The 21,325-nt window shown below is 43.4% G+C and overlaps 1 protein-coding gene across 6 annotated transcripts in view; it reads right to left on the bottom strand.

The window, feature by feature from the left end:
* Window positions 1–21,325, bottom strand: part of CACNA1I (calcium voltage-gated channel subunit alpha1 I) — a 396,955-nt gene that overhangs the window by 274,783 nt on the left and 100,847 nt on the right. For all 6 annotated transcript variants that reach the window (XM_081210856.1, XM_081210855.1, XM_081210857.1 and 3 more), the window contains one exon: window positions 15,204–15,513. In XM_081210856.1, coding sequence (XP_081066982.1) covers window positions 15,204–15,492 — 289 coding nt within the window. In that variant the 5' untranslated portion in view covers window positions 15,493–15,513. The remainder of the gene's footprint in view (window positions 1–15,203; window positions 15,514–21,325) is intronic.

Raw genomic sequence — 21,325 nt, 5'->3', positions numbered from 1 at the left:
GAATCTGACACGCTGGATTCCAACAGCATAAGGAAAATCTTGAAAAGACAAAGGAAAGGGGTTTATTTTTCTCTAGAGAGAGTATTTTTCACAGACACTCTCATATCTCGTGATGGCTGTCCCAGTGTTGCTCTCATCATAGCTTTCTGTTGGAGCTATAATCACTACAGGTGTTCACATAAATAGCCACTAATAATGCAGAAGGTCTCAGGAGGGGTGTCAGAATATTTTCAGTGAAGTGCCAACAGAGCCCGCATTTTTGACAGAATGAGCATTCATCACCGTGGACACATTTAGAAAAACATGGCAGAAAAAAAGTCTGCTTTTTGGAACCCTTTAATAAGAGACTTTGCAAATTGGATTGACATGCTGTTTAATTCACATTCTTCCTATTGTTCTTGTGCCTTCCATTTGGAAAAATCAAATCAGTTTATTTTAAATCTTAAAAATAGCCCAGCTATCTTTAGATGCCCCTGGGAGTTCTCTTGCCTCACTTGAACACAACCTATCCTCATATAAGGCTTTCCTTGAGCCACAAGATCAGACCCCGTTTTATGCATTTGATTCTCCTAAATTCTTGTTTTAATGTGCTTTTATGCTGCTACTTTACTGGTTTTGGGTAGCATTTCTTTTTAACAATGCTGCTTCGTACTGCTTAGAGACCTGCAAAATATTTTCAACAGTTTATCAATACTTTTAAATAAATGAATAAACAAATATTTGCAAAGAGTTTAAGAAAATGATGTGTCTTTTTATACACACACATATATAACCTGCCTGATGCACATCAAATGTCTTTCTTCTCTTCTAGCAAAATTATGTTCCAGTGAGTGCTCACAATATGCTCCAGATGGGGTTTTAGTGTTCATTTTGTGACAAGAGTTTAATCTTATAATGGATAGGGAGGGGATACTACTTTTAAACCCTTACTACCCTTCCAGACAGAAAGAAGTCAGTCGTCTTCTTCTTATCCCTGGGGGACTTTACTATACATTTCCTCCATCCATCCACAAAAAATCACCTTTACATTTGTTCTTTGAACTGACATTACCACCAATCTATCCACTGGCTTATACTGCACAGTATATGACACAGAACAGACTCTGTTCTCCACAGATGGCCTGAAGCACAGAGGCTATACTCAGTGCAAGACTTAGTAAGCAGGCGATTCTACTGAATTCATCAAAGCTAATGCTAATTTGCTCCAGTTGAGACATTTGACATTCACCCTCCCCTTTTATCCCTCCCAAGACCAATCACAGATACTCCAAGACCTGAACATATATCTTTTTTCCAGTTTAGAATGAAAAACATCATTGTTGCTGGCTCTGTCTTCCAGTAGGCCAGGAGCCCTGCATAAAAACTCTCCCATTCAGGCCCCAACTTCCTTGTACTGATCTGCCTACCCCATCTTCCCCCTTTCACAGTTTCGTGCCCTGAGAAGAAGGGGCCTGAAGACCCAGAGGTCTTGCCAAAGACTTGGGTGCAGAAACCATTCCCAGAAATAGTCCCATCAGCACTAGGGGAACTTGGTAGTCAGAGATGCCTTCAGCCACAAGGCCTGAGGAAGTTGCCATGGTCCCTTCTCCATGGACTCCTCTTCAGAACCCTCATCTGTGCAGGGTGGGGTACCTCTTGCTTACCGTATCGTCTTCAGGAGCAGAGTGGTATGGGAGCATACGGCTAGATCCAGCAGTCATTGAATAGAGTGCAGCTCCTTTAAGCTCCAATTTCCTCAAAGCTAGAATAGCTCAGTTTGTAGAGCATTAGACTCTTAATCTCAGGGCTCTGGGTTTGAGCCCCATGTTGGGCAAAAGATTCCTGCATTGTAGGGGGTTGAACAAGATGACCCCCCCCAAGGTCCCTTCCAACTCTGTGATTCTGTAGAAGCATAAACCTGACGGAGGAACTATTTTTAAAGACCTCGTTTAGTTTCAGATCTGGAGCAACTCTACACAGCTCCACAGGTAGCTGACCAGGGTCCTGAACTGAGCTTCACTCCACTTGGGCCTTAGGCTGGAACAGAAGCTGACTCCAATGCTCCCTCTTCTGCTCCTTGTCCTTATGCAGTAAGACATCAACAGAAGGATGTCACTGCCAAAAGCCAGGCTTTTCCCTGGTGGTGCTAGTGATTACACAGCATATGTGATCTAGTCTCACAACTGCAGGCCAAGCATTCCCAATGCCAGGCTATGGAAGAAAAATGAAATTGCTTCCTATATCCAAGGAGCCCCATTTGCCCCAGTTAGCGGTACAAGCTCTGTCTTCACACAAGCCTCTGCATTATGACAAACTCCTGGACTGCCAAACTCCCAAGAACCAGAGGCCCTTTGGAAAACACGGGTGCCATTTCCCATCGCACAGAGTACAGACTGAAACCCAAAGTTTAGTAACTTTTAAAAAATATACAGTACTGAATTATGCTAGATCCTTAAGTTAATATATCAAATGTATTGTAAAAAATTATAGACACAAAAGTAAAATCAAGTAAGGTATTACATACAGGCAACCTATGAGCTCACATGGGATTACATGTAACTACAGCCAAGTTACAGGGAACCAGGCAGAGGGCTTTCTCGGTAGTGGCGCCTGCCCTGTGGAACGCCCTCCCACCAGATGTCAAAGAGAAAAACAACTACCAGACGTTTAGAAGACATCTGAAGGCAGCCCTGTTTAGGGAAGCTTTTAATGTTTGACAGACTATTGTATTTTAATATCTTGTTGGAAGCCGCCCAGAGTAGCTGGGGAAACCCAGCCAGATGGGCGGTGTTAATAATAATAATAATAATAATAATAATATTTATTAAAATAAGTCAAAGAGGGTAAAGGGCCTAGGATGATGGAGCAGGTGCCAACCAGATTTCCTGTTGATGGCAAATGTGTAGTAAAATCCTTCACATCCCTTAGTGAGATATAACATAGCTGCTGGAGAAAAGGTATATTAAAAAAAAGACTTCAATGATATATTAGCCCCATACATTTGAAGCACATGGCTTCCCCCAAAGGATACTGGGAACTACAGTTTGTTAATGGTACTAGGAATTGTAGTTCTGTGGAAGGTAAACTATGGTTCCCAGAATTCTTTGGGGGAAGCCATGTGCTTTAAATTCACAATGTGGGTGTAACCACTGAGGGAAGCCCCTGCTGCTTACATGTCTGTAGTATGAGTTAAAATAGTTGCTTATCCTCTGCGTACTTTGAATGTTCCTTGTCCCAGTGTGGCAGATGAGCTACCGCAACATGAACAAAAAATAGAGATCAGCAAAATGGCAAAAATGAACAAATAAGAGACACTTACAGGAACCTGCTGCTCTGGATCATAGTAAAGGCAGAATCTCTAAGTAGCCACCACTGTCTTCCCATTAGAACAGACCCACTGTCATCCATCAGGAGAGCAAAGAAATTTAATTCACTCAAGTAACTGCTGTGCCTGGAGAGCTTATTGGCACCAAGGCAAACAATTTGCTTCTTCCACTCCAGCTTCAACATCAAAAGTTGAGGTTCTTGGGGGGTGGGGATCAGTGTTTACCATTTGTTTCCACAGCAACAATCTGCAAATTCTAAAACTATGTTACTGGTGAGCTCACAAAATAGCAAGCTGAAGATCTGAAAGCAAGATGGTATAATCACCATGCTTCAGAATCCCTTCCCTGGGAATACAGCAACACTAATATGTCTAGCTTCTCACATAGATATATATACACACTCCACATAAAATATCTTGCAGCGAACAAGCATAATAACTCCCTTCAAATATGTGGGGCCTCACTCTCTTGTGTGCTATCACAGGATTTCAGCTTGCCCTCTTAGCTGCAGACATTTTGTCAAAATCTCCTGCTGTAAACTGTCCTGTACATGAACTCAAACACAAAAATGCAACATTCATTTTCCTCTCCGGAGTCACTCAGACCACATCCTGTGAGCACTGCAGGATGTGCTTTCATGTAATGCTTGCGTCTTTGCCTTTCAATGGAACAAAATGGCTGCACAATCCACATTTTAGCATATTCCAAAGTGCAGCAGAAATATCTCCAGCTTCCGTGTGTCAAAAAATACTATTTTGTATTGCCAAGATGTCTTCTCTTGTAGGGTGTTTAACAGGCTTTCTACAAAGACAACTTTCTCCCCCCCCCCCATATAAGGCTTCTTAGTTAAGACTGTGTGACCCTTCTGCAAGTGTAAACCAAGGGGTTCAGTTTCTAAAATATACTGTTGGAGAAACAGCTTTATTTGCATTGCAGACAATTTGCAGCCACCACCTCTGGTAAAGACTATTGCTGTGATAGAGTCTAAACAAAAATAATAAAAATAAAAAATCATTTATACCCCAATGTATGGGGGCTGGGATTTCACTGAAAACTCTGGTGGGAATTTTATGCAGACAGAAGAAGGGAACTGAAAGTGAAATTTTACCAGGCAATTGGAATAACCACCTGTTCCAAGGAGAAATGTCACCATTAATTCTTAATGTTCACAGACTGGAAACACTCTTTTGCAGGCTAGTACACTGGAAGACTTGTCCAGAGCTTACACCAGCACAGCAACTATTTACAGGTGATGCAACAAGATCCAGGGTGTGTGGGTGTGTGTGTGTGTGTGTGTGTGTGTGTTGTCATTTCATTCAAAGCCCCTTTGGACTGCTGCCCTGTTGTTTTCTGCAGGTGTGTTCTTTAACACGCAATTGACACGATATTAGTGCATTAGTGTTGGACTGAGATTGGACCGTCCACACTTCATTTCACTTTGTTACTTTTCCTGTGAAGCTTCCCCAATGTTATCACATTACTGCCATCTGGAGGGGCACTCTTGTGCTAGTGTACAATAAAAGTAGGCTAGAAGCAGCAGCAACAACAACAACCCCAGAACATTTGCGGTATAAAAAAATTACAGGATATACGCTGACAGAAAATGAAGCCGAATGGCCTCTCCAATTTTTTTGCAGGTGCAAGCTGTATTGAAAACAGGCTATCACATATAATCACCCCAATACAGTCATGAGCACAAATCACCAGGAATGCACAATCAAAGTACATCAGGAGGGGCACTCAGTTATGACTCGGAAAGCCGCCTTTTCAACAAGATAGAACTTTTTTGTTGAAAACATGGGCAACTTATGCAAATACACACACACACACACACACACACACACACGCTTTCGAGACTGTTTTATGGAAACCAGAGTGTTAAAACTCCCAGGCAAACTCCAAGGAAACACACTCAGAAACAATCATTTGACTTTGTACCTAAGCCTTCAAAAATTAAAACAAACCATTTCAAGAGGTATGTCAAACATTGGCAAAAAAGGGAGAGCTTATGTTCACCCGATGCAAAGCTGAAATTGTGTGACTGGTTACAGCCCAGCTCTTTATTTCAAGTATGTAACATACTATTTTGCTTTCCTGGACCATGAATGCCGTGTTCAAGACTCATGGAATTAAACGGCAATTTATCAGGGACAACAGCTGCAGAAGGAGCAGCCATCTCCTCTATGAGCAAAGAAGGATGCGTCCAGGATGCAACAAAAGCCAAGCAACTGAGCCAGTGAACTGCATAATATGCCTTGTTATTTCCCTGTTTCTTATATTGATCTTTTTTAATGGCATGCTCATTCTTCCTTTCATGCTCCCATCTAAAATATTGACCTCCCATTGGGGAAGGAGGGAGAATGCGGGTTTATAGGCCTGTTAAAGAGATTCCTTTTGCACAGAACTTTAAAACGGCAAAGTAAAGATGTAACTCAAAAAATCCACATTTAGATCCATGCAGTGTCCCACCGAGGTCAGTGCAGAATCTGTGTTACTGAACAAGTCCCCCTACAGATGCTTCCAGACTCTGGTCCGGGGTCAGCAAATTCCGTATGTGAGTTGAGATGCTTATGCAGTATAACCACAGTCCCGCTATCCTTTTACATGCTCGACAAACTGCATGGGTGCTCCGGCGTTTATTTTGACCACACTTATTATTTCTGGTCCTAATTTCCATGGGTATAATGGGATGGCACTGGGGCTGTACAAGGCAATTGGCCATGGCATCTCCACAAAGTAATGGTGATTATATGAAAGTAGACTGTGCCATTCTGATTGGGAATTTAAACTAGAGTTTATAAAGGGCACCAAGATCCTTGTGGGTAATCTATGTAACAATACAAAACCACTCAGTAAGTATGCATGCAACTAGAAAGCCTGTAGCACATTGCCTTAGATCAGAAAAAACCAACCTGGTGCCCCCTCCAAATGTTGCCTGGCTCCAACTCCCATCAGCCCCAGCCAGCATGGCCAACTTGGCCAATGACCTCTGCTCTTGATGAAGTAGTTTAGAACAGAGGGGGCTAATTTATACCTGCTTAGACAATTGGCCTATCTAGCCCAGTATTGTCTACACTGACAAGTAGCTGGTGCCCAGGGCCTTAGGCAAAAAGATTTCTCAACTCACCATGTCTTTATAACTGGAGAGGTGCCCAAAACTGAACCTGGTACTTCTGTGTACAAAGCATTGGCTTCATTACTGAACTATGTTGCTAATTGGCTTCCAATTTTGGATTGCAAAATTTGCAAAAGCCACCATCTCCCCCAAGCAGTTTCCAAGCAGTTTGCAGATGTGGGCTTGCATCTAGACCAGCAAGTCAACAGAGGCCCGCTGTGACCTCACAGCAGATCAGCCAATGGTTATCAAGTGAAGTGGAGCAGCAGCAACAACAGCAAGAAAATGAAGATTCTCAGAAGGGAGATTCATTGACAGTTACAGGCAGTTACATCGCATTCCCCTTTAATAGAGAAACAATTTACTACCTCAACCTCTTTATCTCTTTCCAAAGGGGCAGGTGTGTTCATCTGTTGTAGCATAATCAAGGAAGAGTCTTGCAGCACTTTAAAGACTAACACATTTTCTTTATCTCTCTAAGCTTTGATAAAACTGTAAAGAAATGCTTTTCATTTTCTCATTTCCAATCTAAATTTTGATCTTTCACAAATAATCTGGGCTCTGAAAAACACAATGCCTTCAGAACTGAAATTTCAGGATTGTTTTAAAAAACGATCTAACAGAGACAGACATCTGCTAATAATTTTTTCTGCTAATAAATATCCGCGCAGTAACTGTGATTCAGCCCTTTCAAACTTGCATTACTAAATGCAAATGAAAAATTGAGAAAACCATAGTGACGCTAGCTTGTCTAGATCCTTTGTTAAAATTCTGAGCAGTGAAAGTAGACTAAAAAACAAACGCTTTCCCTTTCCTTAATGCTAATGACGCCCAGCAATATTTCTCATCATTGTCTGAGTCAGATAAGGTGATTCTTGGAAAACAGGAATGGACTGGATGAAGGCCACTACAGTGAGGCTGAATCCTGACAAACTGAAGTCTTGAGAGTGGGTGGTTCTCAAGTCAGAATTTGGTAAAATTGTTGGGTCATATGTCATTACATTGCTTGTATAATGAATAGGTAGTGCATTGCAATCCATTAGTGCAAAGAGGTCCAAGGCAATAAATGAACTAGTTTATCTATACCAGATTTGCATGAGAGATTCCATACCCAAAGGACTACATCTACACATGGCCAGTAGGGAGACATGTGAATCCTGAATTTCATACCACTGTTACGGCCTTCAGTGTTAAATAATGGAAGCTAGGACACAGCAGTGGGATTGTTTGAATTGGTTCTGTTTTGGAATTTATAAAATAAATACAGTTAGACTGAAAACCCCCATAAAGAAACTGGACCCTTTCAAATACTAGCAAAGTTACCCATCCTTTCTCGCATGGCCAACCAGTTCATGCTGCTCTCAGAGGCTGAGGAATCATAGAATCATAGAGTTGGAATAGACCACAAGGGCCATCGAGTCCAACCCCCTGCCAAGCAGGAAACACCATCAGAGCACTCCTGACATATGGTTGTCAAGCCTCTGCTTAAAGACCTCCAAAGTAGGAGACTCCACCACACTCCTTGGCAGCAAATTCCACTGTCAAACAGCTCTTACTGTCAGGAAGTTCTTCCTAATGTTTAGGTGGAATCTTCTTTCTTGTAGTTTGGATCCATTGCTCCGTGTCCGCTTCTCTGGAGCAGCAGAAAACAACCTTTCTCCCTCCTCTATATGACATCCTTTTATATATTTGAACATGGCTATCATATCACCCCTTAACCTCCTCTTCTCCAGGCTAAACATGCCCAGCTCCCTTAGCCATTCCTCATAAGGCATCGTTTCCAGGCCTTTGACCATTTTGGTTGCCCTCCTCTGGACATGTTCCAGTTTGTCAGTGTCCTTCTTGAACTGTGGTGCCCAGAACTGGACACAGTACTCCAGGTGAGGTCTGACCAGAGCAGAATACAGTGGCACTATTACTTCCCTTGATCTAGATGCTATACTCCTATTGATGCAGCCCAGAATTGCATTGGCTTTTTTAGCTGCCGCGTCACACTGTTGGCTCATGTCAAGTTTGTGGTCAACCAAGACTCCTAGATCCTTTTCACATGTACTGCTCTCAAGCCAGGTGTCACCCATCTTGTATTTGTGCCTCTCATTTTTTTTGCTCAAGTGCAATACTTTACATTTCTCCCTGTTAAAGTTCATCTTGTTTGTTTTGGCCCAGTTCTCTAATCTGTCAAGGTCGTTTTGAAGTGTGATCCTGTCCTCTGGGGTGTTAGCCACCCCTCCCAGTTTGGTGTCATCTGCAAATTTGATCAGGATGCCCTTGAGTCCATCATCCAAGTCATTGATAAAGATGTTGAATAAGACCGGGCCCAAGACAGAACCCTGTGGCACCCCACTAGTCACTCTTCTCCAGGATGAAGAGGAACCATTGATGAGCACCCTTTGGGTTCGGTCAGTCAGCCAGTTACAAATCCACTGAGTGGTAGCATAGTCAAGACCGCATTTTACCAGTTTCTTTACAAGAATATCATGGGGCACCTTGTCGAATGCCTTGCTGAAATCAAGGTAGGCTACATCCACTACGTTCCCTTCATCTACCAGGCTTGTAATTCTGTCAAAAAATGAGATCAGGTTGTTCTGACATGACTTATTTTTCAGAAATCCATGCTGACTATTGGTGATCACAGCATTCCTTTCTAGGTGCTCACAGACTGTTTGCTTAATGATCTGCTCCAGAATCTTCCCTGGTATTGATGTCAGACTGACTGGGCGGTAATTATTTGGGTCCTCTCTTTTCCCCTTTTTGAAAATAGGGACAACATTTGCCCTCCTCCAGTCTGCCGGGACTTCTCCAGGAATTCTCAAAGATGACTGCCAGTGGTTCTGAGATCACATCTGCCAGTTCTTTTAATACTCTTGGATGCAGTTCATCTGGCCCTGGAGACTTGAATACATCTAAACTAGCCAAGTATTCTTGTACTATCTCCTTAGTTATTCTGGGCTGTGTTTCCTCTGCTGAATCATTTGCTCCAAATTCTTCAGGTCGGGCATTGTTTTCTTTATCGGAGAAGACTGAGGCAAAGAAGGCATTGAGGAGTTCAGCCCTTTCTGTGTCCCCTGTTTGCATTTCACCATCTTCTCCTCTGAGTGACCCCACTGTTTCTTTGTTCTTCCTTTTGCTACGGACATACCCATAAAAGCCTTTTTTGTTGCTTTTAACCTCTCTAGCAAGCCTGAGTTCATTCTGTGGTTTAGCTTTTCTGACTTTGTGTCTACACGTGCTGGCTATTTGTTTGAATTCCTCTTTGGTGGTTTCCCCCCTTTTCCATTTTTTGTACACATCCTTTTTTAATCTTAACTCAGTTAAAAGTTCTTTAGATAGCCACCCTGGCTTCTTTAGGCACCTTCCATGTTTCCGTCTCATTGGTATTGCCTGAAGTTGTGCTTTTACTATCTCCCTCTTAACAAACTCCCAGCCATCATGAACTCCCTTTCCTTTTAGTGTTACTGTCCATGGGATCTCACCCAGCACTTCCCTAAGTTTTATGAAGTCGGCTTTCTTAAAGTCAAGAAATTGAGTCCTAGTATGCTTGGCTGCTCCTTTCCGCTGTATAGTAAACTTCAGAAGAGCATGATCACTCGTGCCTAATGATCCTTCCACTTCTACCCCACTAACCAGGTCATCAACATTGGTTAGGACCAGATCTAAAATGGCTGTTCCTCTTGTTGCTTCTCCCACTATCTGGACAATGAAGTTGTCTGCAAGGCCAGTGAGGAATCTGTTTGACCTTATGCTCTTGGCTGAGTTTGACATCCAACAAATATCCAGGTAATTGAAGTCCCCCATTACTACTATCTCCCTTCCTTTTGCATGCTTGGCCATCTGTTCCAGGAAGGCATCATCTATGTCCTCCATTTGGCTTGGGGATCTATAGTAAACTCCCACAATGAGGTCTCTGTTATTCTTCTCTCCCTTAATTTTGACCCAAATGCTCTCACTTTGGCTTTGAGGTTCTAAATCTTGGATCTCTTCACAGGTATACACATCCCTGACATATAACGCCACTCCTCCTCCTTTCTTGTCTGGTCTGTTTCTCTGAAATAGATTGTATCCCTCCATTATTACATTCCAATCGTGGGACTTATCCCACCAGGTTTCAGTGATGCCTATTATGTCATATTGAGTTTGCTGTACCAAGAGCTCAAGCTCATCTTGTTTATTTCCCATGCTTTGCGCATTAGTGTACAGACATTGAAGTCCATTAATCATTCCCCCGTGTCTCTTATTTAAGGATTTTTTCCTCCCACCACTAGGTCTGTGTGCTGTTTGCTCCATTTGGTCTATGACATTTGGATGATCATCTTCATCATCAGCAACAAGACCAAGAAAGCTGTCAGTCTCCCCACACCCTCTTAGCTCCACCTACCACTGCTGTACAGTCCATTATCTGTCTTGGACAATAGTATACTCAACCACAAAGCATTCTACTAGGGTGAGAAACAGATTAGTAAATCTGTGTACATTAATGCAGACTCTCCTCACTCTATAGTTTCAGTGTCTTTACCACTGGTACCTGGTACCCAGTGTCCATTGGGACTGGTGGGGCAGAAAGCAGGAAGCCAAAGTCAATGACAGGCAGAGCCACCTCCTTATTGGTTGTAAGTAAGATGGCGGTCAGGTAGGGGTTGTCATGGTGCCCCATTTTCCCTAATGGTCCTCCGCTGGTCCCTAAATTCAAACAAGCATACAAAACACAATACTAAACCTTCCTGAGCTTCCCTCTTAAACTGTTGCAGTCTATAATGTACCTTTTCCTGTGAGAATCTGTGTCAGAGCCCAAATATTGACTGTGAACTCAATCTCAAAACCTGGCTCCCTATTCCCCACCACCAGAACTACATTCAATTTTTGGTTTGTACTGAAACCAAGCCTTGCAAATAAGCCCACCGAAGACAATAGTCCATATTGGGGTCCATGACCCACCAGTCATTTGTCTGTTGAAAACTTTGTCTGGTGATCCATCCATGAGTGGGTGATGCATAAGGATGGATTGTGCCCTTAGACTAATAATAATAATAATAATAATAATAATAATAATAATAATAATAATATCTTTATTGTCATTGCCCCCTTCGGGGACAACGAAATTACTTGACTGCTCCATAAAAACACTAATTAAACAATACAGTATAATACAGCAAGGGAGATTAGATGACTTTCAAAGTCCGGGCTTCCCATTCAGGGCCGAGATCGCTCTGGAGAAGAAGCTTTTCTTAAGATGGCTCGTTCTTGTCTTCATCGTCCTGTATCTCCGTCCCGACAGCAAGAGCTCGAAGAGACAGTGACCAGGATGCGATGGATCTTTTACTATGTCCAGTGCCTTCCTATGGCACCTTGTGGCATAAATCTGCTCTAAGGTGGAGAGTGGGCAGCCAACAATGCTCTCTGCTGCCTTAACAACCCTGCACAACCCCATCCTGTCCTGGGTAGTACAGCTTCCGTACCACACACATAAGCCATAAGTAAGCACGCTCTCAATGGCACAGTGATAGAAGGCAAGCAGCAGTTTCTGCGGAAGATGGTTTTTCCTTAGTATTCTCAAAAAGTACAGTCTCTGCTGCGCCTTCTTCACAAGCCCCCTTGTGTTGACACTCCAGGACAGATCCTCTTGTAATTCAATGCCCAAAAATCTGAACGTTGTTACCCTCTCCACACAGACCCCATCAATCAAAAGTGGCTGGACGTTGCTCTTCTGTCTCCTGAAGTCCACCACAAGCTCCTTTGTCTTCCTTGTATTTATGAGCAAGTTGTTAGCTCTGCACCACTTTATCAGCCGCTCCACCTCATCTCTATAATCCGTTTCACCCTCCCTTTCAGGGATGAGCCCAATCACAGTTGTGTCATCTGCAAATTTGACAACCCTATTACTAGGGTGAGTAGCGACACAATCGTATGTATAGAGAATATAAAGGAGCGGACTGAGTACGCATCCCTGTGGTGTTCCTGTGTTAGTCTTAAGCATATTAGAGGTATAAGGGCCCAACCGAACCCTCTGGGGGCGGTCTGACAAAAAGTCCAATATTGACTTGGCTTGAATTGGTAGATTTAGAGTTCAAGTTTATTGTGTACTGATTTTAACCAATGAAAATCAATTTGAATTAGTGGGCGGGTGTATTAAAGGCACACTTCTTCATATTTGTAGGCTATTTTGATGGTACTGGCATGTTACCACAGTAAGAAATGAAATACATGTTACTGAGTTGGATGCAATCTAACATTAGTGCAAGAAGCAGGAGAGTTTGAGGTGTTGCTCAAGTTGCAGCAAAAGCAGTGTAACAGTACAACACAGCATACAAGACTTGCAACTCTTCTGCCAACCCAAGCTGGCAATTGTACTACCCTAAGAACAGGGCTCCCACTAGCAGAATGGCCGCTGTGCTAGTGAAGTTGCCACAGATGGAGCAATACACCCCTTTACTTCTTACAATGAGTGGCCTTTGGGGTTTCTTAAATAAGTTCTCTTACTTTATTTCAAGCAGTCATTTTTAGGGAGGTTATGGTAATACACAAGTCTTCTGAAGACTGGTTCAAAAGACAGAAGCTTCATCAAAATCCTTTAATCCTAATGCAAACACTTTGTAAATAAGCCCAGTGTCACTGACTTGTAATCAGCGTTCAGATTATCCCCCGACAAATACCTTTGCCTCTCAGAAGAAGATGAAGTGGGGTTCCCCTCCCATCCAGTCAGCTGTTGCAAGCGAGCTCATGCTGAAAAGTCAGGGAGAGGCCACGACTCCTATAGAGTTTTCAGCTCTCTGGAGACTTCTGGCTGGCACAAGTGCGACACCCATTAAATGTGGCTGCAAAGAGGACATGTGGAAGATGGATGCTTTCTTGTTATATGCTATGTCTACAAAAAGAGCCAAGGGAAATGAACTGCTCCTCCACAACAAAGCCTTCTCAGGGAGTTCAAGTAAGTTAGCTGCAGACACTTGTCGATGCTGCAATCAGCTGATAGTCTCTGATCACTGCACCCCAGGAATCATTTCAATAACTACAAAATCCCACCACCTTAGATGCCAACAGGATAATAGTGAGACACACGACAGGCAGACCACAAGTCCATGGAAGCACTGTTTAGATTTACAGGTATAGGGAGAATGGAATGAATTTGGGAGTCTCCAAAAGATGTTATTGTTATAGTCACGAGACAAAGACTGAGGCTGAATAGACTTACAGCAGCTTCAGAACTAATCTCTATGATTCAGTAGGGAAATGCATGATAAAAGGGGCAGCTGATCATGGTCACAATCCATAAGGTGTTGATGCAAAACAAAAGGCTCTTCATGGGAGCAATATTTGGTGGATTGTGATGAATTATCCACACTATTCTTGCCCAAAGCCCTGCCTCCAGGATGTGTTTAGCCCAGGATTTAAAAAAGTTGGAGTGGTTACCCAGGGGCAAGCATGTAATGTGTTTTGAGGGAGGACGTGGATCGAATACTTCTAGGGCAATAAACTAAGTAGTTAGTGAATTCAGTAAATATACAAAGGCAAGAATTTCTGTAGTATGTCAGACAGACTCATGAGGCCAACTCTACCATTAGGCAAAGTGAAGCAACTGCTTCAGGTGGCGGTTCTGGGGCGAGCAGCGGGAAGGGAAGGCAACAGATACAAGGAGTTGGACAGAACTGTGTGTGTGCCTCATACAGCATGCTCTGTACCCACTAATCTGGCCTGTTGTCCTCAGATGCAGGAGAATAAACTGTTTTGTCAGTTGTATTGAATTAAGATTTAACTGCCCATCCTGGAAAGAGGAACAGGTGCATCTTGGCTATTGTTGCAGGCAGAAAATTGTATTGGGCTGGCCCTCAGACTCCTGTTTCACCCAGTCCAGTATCTTCTTGCTGGCACGTGGAACAATGTGGCCAGACAAGATCCTCTCCATAAACCCCATTTCAGTTAATGATCAGTGTTAGCCCTAAAATTTCCGGGCCATCCATAATAATTCCAGCTGTCAAGCAGTTATGAACCGCTACTGCAACCTGTTGCAAAATTTAATTATCAATCAATCCTATTACCAGGGCTGGCCCTACCATTAGGTTAAGCAAGGTGGTTGCCTGAGGAGGCCGATGATGACGGGTGGAGAACAGGCAGGGTTGTGTGTGCTACACAGGTTACCTTGAGCCTTCTAATCTGCCCTACCGCCCTCCAGATGCAGCGAAGGATGCTGTCCCTTCACCAGTGCTGAAAAAAGATCAGACTGCTAGATCCCTTGCAAGTGTTTGTGCAGAGAATGGGGAGGGGATCTTGTCCTTTGCCTCAGGACAGCAATAAGCCTTGGGGTGGCCATGTTTATAGCTACCAGATAGCTTACTGTATATCAGAGGAGACTACAAAATAAATGCATGCCACCACATCAAGTTCTCCTAGAAACACGTTAGCACTGCTATAACCTATGCTCTGAAGCTTTCAAAGAGTCATACCGTGACGCCTTTGGCAGCGCAGGAAAAGTAAAGAGATGAAGGGGGGGGGAATACATTTTAAAATGTTTGTCCCCTCTCTTCTCCCTGCCCCTCATCTCTGTTCTCCTGATTCTAACTGACAGTCGCTCCCTCTGAAGTCTCCCATTTCGCAAGCAGCTCCTTTTTGCTTGCATATTGCAGCAGCCAAGGCACTGTTTAAATGCAAGCAGGGAACAAAGTGACGCATTAAATATGTAAGAAACGCCATCTCTTACCTGTCAGGTGCTCTGCAAGGGCAGGAGAACAAAGAGAGGGCAGAGAGGAAGGAGAAAGGCTAGAAAGGGCAGCTTGTGGTTTTGAAAGGATATGGATTGCACACCATCTTGATGCACCAACTGCGAGGGCTGGTGGTCTGTTTCAGGCAGAAGAAAACCACGGGGGCCAAATCAGGATAGGGCACATCTGGGTCCAGCGGAGGCTCCATGTCACCATCATCATCTTCGTCACCCAGGTCTGGGGATGGTGGTGGTTGCTCCAGCAGGGTTGGTTGCTCACTCATTCCCGGATCCACATGTTCCAGAGAGCACAGAGTGGGATTGTGAGTGGGTGGGTTCCCCGACTGCCGGGCAGAGGAGGGGTGGGAGCCATGTTCGGCCATGTTGGCATGAAATGAGAATCCCTGGAAAGAGACAGAAGTGACACAGTTGAAGAACAGTCCACCACCAAATGCACAGCGCAACTGTCCTTTGCTTTGATAGAACCAATCCAAAATGTTAGATGAACTTGCTTACTTGCTTGCTTACTAATGTCCTTCTCATTCCAGGCCATACTGAGGAGTTTTCATAACTCCTCCTCACTCTGGCTCAATAAACACATTCATGATGAAAAAGCAATAATATTATAGCCCTCGGTACAGACCCCACTGGCAGAAGCAGTGCAATCTGTCAGTGTGTGTGTGTGTGTGTGTGTGTGTGTGTGTGTGTGTGTGTGTGTGTTACACACTGCTGACGAGGCCAGGAAACTTCATGGTAGACCTCCATCTACGACTAATTATACCCAACAAAACTTGGCATATTGAGGATGTGGGTTGACAGGATCCGTGCCAAATTTGGTTGGCAACTCAGCCCACATGTAACAGGCCCCTGCAAAGTTGCCTATAGTTGGTTGAGTGTTGGAACGATTAACATGAATCGTGCCATGATCTATGCGGGCAGTGATGCAATCACCCAACTGTTTCACCACATGCTGCCTGGACACTGTATGCAAAATCCACTCAGCTCACATATTCAACGTCCCACTTTGGTTGTGTCATTTAAAAATGAGAGCCTCACCCCATCTATTACCTCTTCATCCACTAAAATCCATTTAGAAACTTGTTGCCAAAGTCATCTTTCCTGCTACTTAATCAAACCACATCACTCTCTAATCCATTATAGTGTGAGCCACTTGACTGATCCTACATATTCCATGAACACAACACTGCATACAAACCATTTTCTGTCTTTTCAAGGCCCTTCAGGATTCTAGCTTGAATTCTGCGTCAACGTTCAGCATGATGCCTTGAAACTCAGAGAGTACATTTAGAAAAAGCATAAAACTTGTATGGTTTTCATTATCATATAACATCTCACTCTCAAATACTATTTTTCCCTGGGACTTAAAATTCAGCTGAAAAATTCCTTCCCCCTTTTGAAAGAATGAATTCATAGTCCTGGACTGCTTGTGTATATGATGTACTTGTATGTCTTCATGGCAAAGGGATACATAGCTTTGTTGTCTATGGGGAGTATAGGGTTAACTTTGAGCCTTGACAAATCTGCCAGGTCTCCAATAGCTCAGAGCATGAGATTCTTGTTCTCAGAGTTGTGGGTTTGAGCCCCACAATGGGTGAAAGATTCCCGCATTGTAGGGGGTTGGACTAGATGACCCTCATACTCCTTTCCAACTCTCCAATTCTACAATTCTGTGATTCATTAAACAACAGGGTTGAGGCATCTGCCATTGCCGATGTGCAGGATAGCACATTCCTCATCTGAGGGCAGGAACTGTGAAAGCTCTAAATTTCCTTGAGCAAATGTCCCAAGTGGAGGAGCATATGATTGACAGGCAATGCCATGAATACAGATAGACAGACAGACAAGAGACAAGCAGATTAAGTTTGGGAAGAAGGGACAAGGAACAAAAAGCCTACTTGAGACTAAAGAAGCCTGGTAAATTGGGGGTGGTTCAGACTAGGGCTAAAGGATCATATTTATCCAATTTTGTTCTGAAGAGAATATTTTTTGTTTCAGCAGGTTTGGGACATTGCATTTATATGTAATGTTTACATGGGGATACCTCAAATGGGGGAAGAGTGGCAGAAGCAAAGGGATACACTCTGTTGTGGCCAGATAGCCAGGTGGTTGGGACATGGCCATCAAACCTGCCTTTCCCCATTATGTACCATTAGAAATGGAACACACCAGTGTAAATTCAACAAAAGGTGTACAATGTGAAATTCGAGTGAAAGGTGTACAATGAAGATGTCAGAAGCCCATTTGTGGGGCAGGAGTTCCACAATTTAGGGGCTGCCACAGAGAAAGCCCTCTCCTGGGTCACGATTCCCTGTACTTCTGAACTTGCAAGGGTGTCCCCAGAAGGTCAGCAGGGATAGAGGCAGTCTTTCAGATATCTGGCACCTAAGTCATTGAGGACACTCAGCACTAGTGTGAGCACCTTTAACTGGGCCCAGAAATGAAATAGCAACCAGCTGAATCTGAAAGGTAAGCTGTGTACCAGGTACACAGCAGCGTACTCTGGAAACAAACAAAAAATAATCAGAAATTTTTTTAGTGTGGCAGCTATTAAATAGGTGCCGGTGGGAGGGGATGGTGTTGCGCAGCTCCAGTTCTCACTTGAAGCGAGGCTCTGCTCCACAAAGTGAACAGCTATGGAATACTGTGGCTTTTTAGGAAGATTAATCAAAAGGTGAGAAAAGGTTACTGAGAAGCATAGGACATAAGGCTTCACCGCAGCAGCCCTGAAGCACTGCTGGTTCTGGCTCAGTGCCCTACCAAACAGCTGCTTAAGTCATTCAGAAACACATAATGACTATTGGCTGAATTAGAAAAGCAGGCACATGTACTTCATGTAACAGAACACAAAAAAAGGAGGGAAGGTCAGCATTTCAACTGGGTTTACTTGAAGAGAACTTCTAGGCTCCCAGGGGAGGCACAATTACGCAAAAGCTCATGGATGTGAGAGCAGGCTGGTGCCCATGAAGTCCATACTCTCCATGATGTTGAGTCCCAAAACCGGGACATGCGTCTTCCCATCTGTTCTCATGCGGGTCACATGACTCATGTGGAGTATTACAGAGTCCAAAATATGTGTTTGGGCGAAGCGTGCTCTCACGGTGCCCCAAAATGTGCTTTTGGGGGCACCATGTGAGATCACCCTGCATTTTTTTCAAGGAGAGATATCAGCACAAAATCATGCAAGATCATGGCCTCTCAGATGGCTGCTATGCTGTTGCAGGGGGAAACAGGATGTCCCAGTTTTTCTGGGATACTTGAGGGGTATAGAAGTCCTCAGTTGCAACTGCTTGCAAAAACCCTTAGTGCAGTCACTGCCTCTCAGCCTAGGCTACCTCACAGGACTGTTGTTGGGATTAAATGAGGGGAGGGAGAACCATATATGCCACCTTGAGCTCCTTGGAGAAAAAGGTGAGATATAAATGTGAAAAGTAAGTCCCAGACCAACTTTAATTATGCAACATGAACTGGCTGGTATGTGATGGAATCTCTCCTCTCAAAAAAAGAATAGTTACAGGCTGGAAGCACCCTGACCCCTACACCCATTCTGAAAACCACCTGCGCTTCTTCGTGGAGATCCAGTGTTGGCTTCCATCTAGTGTTTATTTCCATCTAGTGTTTATGGTTTTTTTCTATTAAAAAAATGTAGATTTAAATGCACTATCTTCTATGTAAAGTGCCTGAGCACCAATTGCAGAGGGGGCGCTGCATAAACATTTATGATGTCCCTGTTCTTCCCCCCCTTCATTTGAAGAGCCCTAGCAGGGAACAGCACTTGCTTTTTCCCCTGAAACACATAAAAACAGCTTAGATGCCAGAGCACAAGGAGGAAGTGCAATTATTGACAGAAGACTGCATCGTGCCCCCTCCTGGCGCCTTATGCGATGGCGTTCTGGTCTGCTGTGTGATGGAATGCGTCTCCCCTCATTCTGTTATTACAAAGAGGGCAGCACAGAACAGCGTGTCACACTGGGGTGGCTTATGTAGCAATGCGAAAGCATTTAAAAACATCAATTTCCAGTAAAATCCAATTGCCAACAGTAGAGGATTTATCAGTGACAAAGATCCAAAACACAGAGCTTATCTGCTCATAATCCTGTCTCCACTCTAAAAGCGGAACATTATCTTCCCCGTGTTTCCCAGATCTTTCTGCCCATGAGCTTGCCTTTGTTGTGCTGTTGCTATACAGCCCATGTTCAATCAATGTTGCTTGGTCTAGGCGTGCAGCACCTCCTGCTGTTTATCTGCAGACCCTTGTTCTCCGTGCAGATCTGCTTCTAGGCATTCCAGTCACGCCTGGACACAGTGGGGCCAACACCTTGCTCTCTAATCTGTGGGCAGTCTTTATACCTGCTTCTAGTTTGTTTTAATAAATTATATCTCAAGTTCTTTCCATCAAGGCAAGTTTACCCCTGGACACTGGGGATGCATCTATAAATGCACAGCATATTTGGAACTGCAGCAAGAACACAGGGAAACAAGTACATTATGTTGGAAATGTGCAAATGCAAATATTTTATGCCCAAGAAAAGTGAGGAAATCTTCCCAAATGAAATGGCATTTTGCATATTAACAGAACAGTCTATTACAGGGGGGAGAAATCTGCGACTCTCCAGATAGATGTCAGGAGTAGGAGTCTCTGACCACTGGTCACACTCGTTGAGGCTGATGGAAGTGGGAGGATCACAGGTGAGGCTACCCAGAATCTATTATTTCCTTGTATATTTCAGGATGGCATGGTGGGGATAGCAGATTTGGGAAGTGTGAGATCTGGTAATAGTGTCTAGATCAAAAACTTATGTTTGAGTTACAGAATGCTTACTCTGAAAGAACATTTGAAGCTAGCTAAAAATTATTAGAATCTATTTTAAGAGAAATATTAGTACAAATAAATTCTCCTTATAACAAAGTAAAACAATTATAAGGAAAAATCTCTTCACATTCTCATGACCCTGTGGATAATACATTAAGATCTGAAATTGTTTGCATAAATTACATTTTAAATTAAAATGTTAGCATGCATTGCCAGTATTCTGTAATATTTTACTGATACTCAGCAGCTGCAATTCTGTGCCACTTACCTGACAGTAATTCCCACTGAATGCAGTGGGACTTACTTCAGAGTAAACTTGCATAAGATTGTGATATGAGTACTATGCACACTTACACGGGAGCAGATCAAACTGAACTCAGTGGGACTTGCTGAGATACAAAGGTGTCTTCTCTCCTGGCAGGGACACATGGTTTCTTTTATCTGCTTATAGTTCACCCAAAGTCCTGTTCAGAAGGCATTGGGTTGCATCCATCACAACAGCTCTACTCGCACAACAAACTTGCATGCTTCCAATGGAACTTCTTCCTCTCCTGTCCCCCAAGGCCCCATGTGCCCTCAAAATCAGCTCTGGGGGGTTGTTGGACCTTCTGGAAGAGATGGGGGGTGGAGGAAACAGAAGTCCCATTGCTCTGCTCACACAGTGGTGGATACAAGCTGTTGCTATTTTAGTGTGAGGATGGATTAGGAAACACATGGGCAAATATCCCAAATGGACACTGATGGGTTCACTAAATGGCTACTCTATCTATCTATCTATCTATCTATCTATCTATCTATTAAACTGTTTGATCCAAAAAATCATAGCTAAGGCATGCTTAAAATACACAAACCAATTATTAAACAAATAAACATCAACCCATCAGCATTAAAAACAAAGAAAAAGCTTTTAAAACAAATATAAGCAATTAGATCTTATGTGTCTGGTTCCTAGAATGATTACACACATGGCCACAGAATTTGCATTATACCACAGGTTTGGCCCCAGCACCATCATGACAGATACAGGTCAGTGGAGCAATCCTGTGTCTTGGTGGCACCATCAAAAATGCTGGCCATTGTGACCACACCAGCAAAAGCCCTTTTGGAGCCCATTCATGCATTCTCATTTTCCAGCCATTAAAAAAACACAGATCTGCCTCCAGTCAATCCAAGCACAAGGATGTTCTTACAGCACACCACAAAAAATCCCAAAATACCCAACTCCTTTTTCTCAAAACTATTTGCTTTTTGCACCTTTGGTGATACGTTTGTTCCAGATAACCGGGCAGTGACTTCTGAGACACATCACACATAGAAGCAGATCGCTTCTCCCTTTCACAACTTGAGCAGGATTTTCCCTACAGCCTCCCAGCATGCTGTTGTTG

Source organism: Podarcis bocagei (assembly GCF_964188305.1).
Source record: "Podarcis bocagei genome assembly, chromosome: 10".
Lineage (NCBI taxonomy): Eukaryota > Metazoa > Chordata > Lepidosauria > Squamata > Lacertidae > Podarcis > Podarcis bocagei.
The sequence above is the reverse complement of the archived record's forward strand: the minus strand, read 5'-3'. Positions and strand labels throughout refer to the sequence as shown.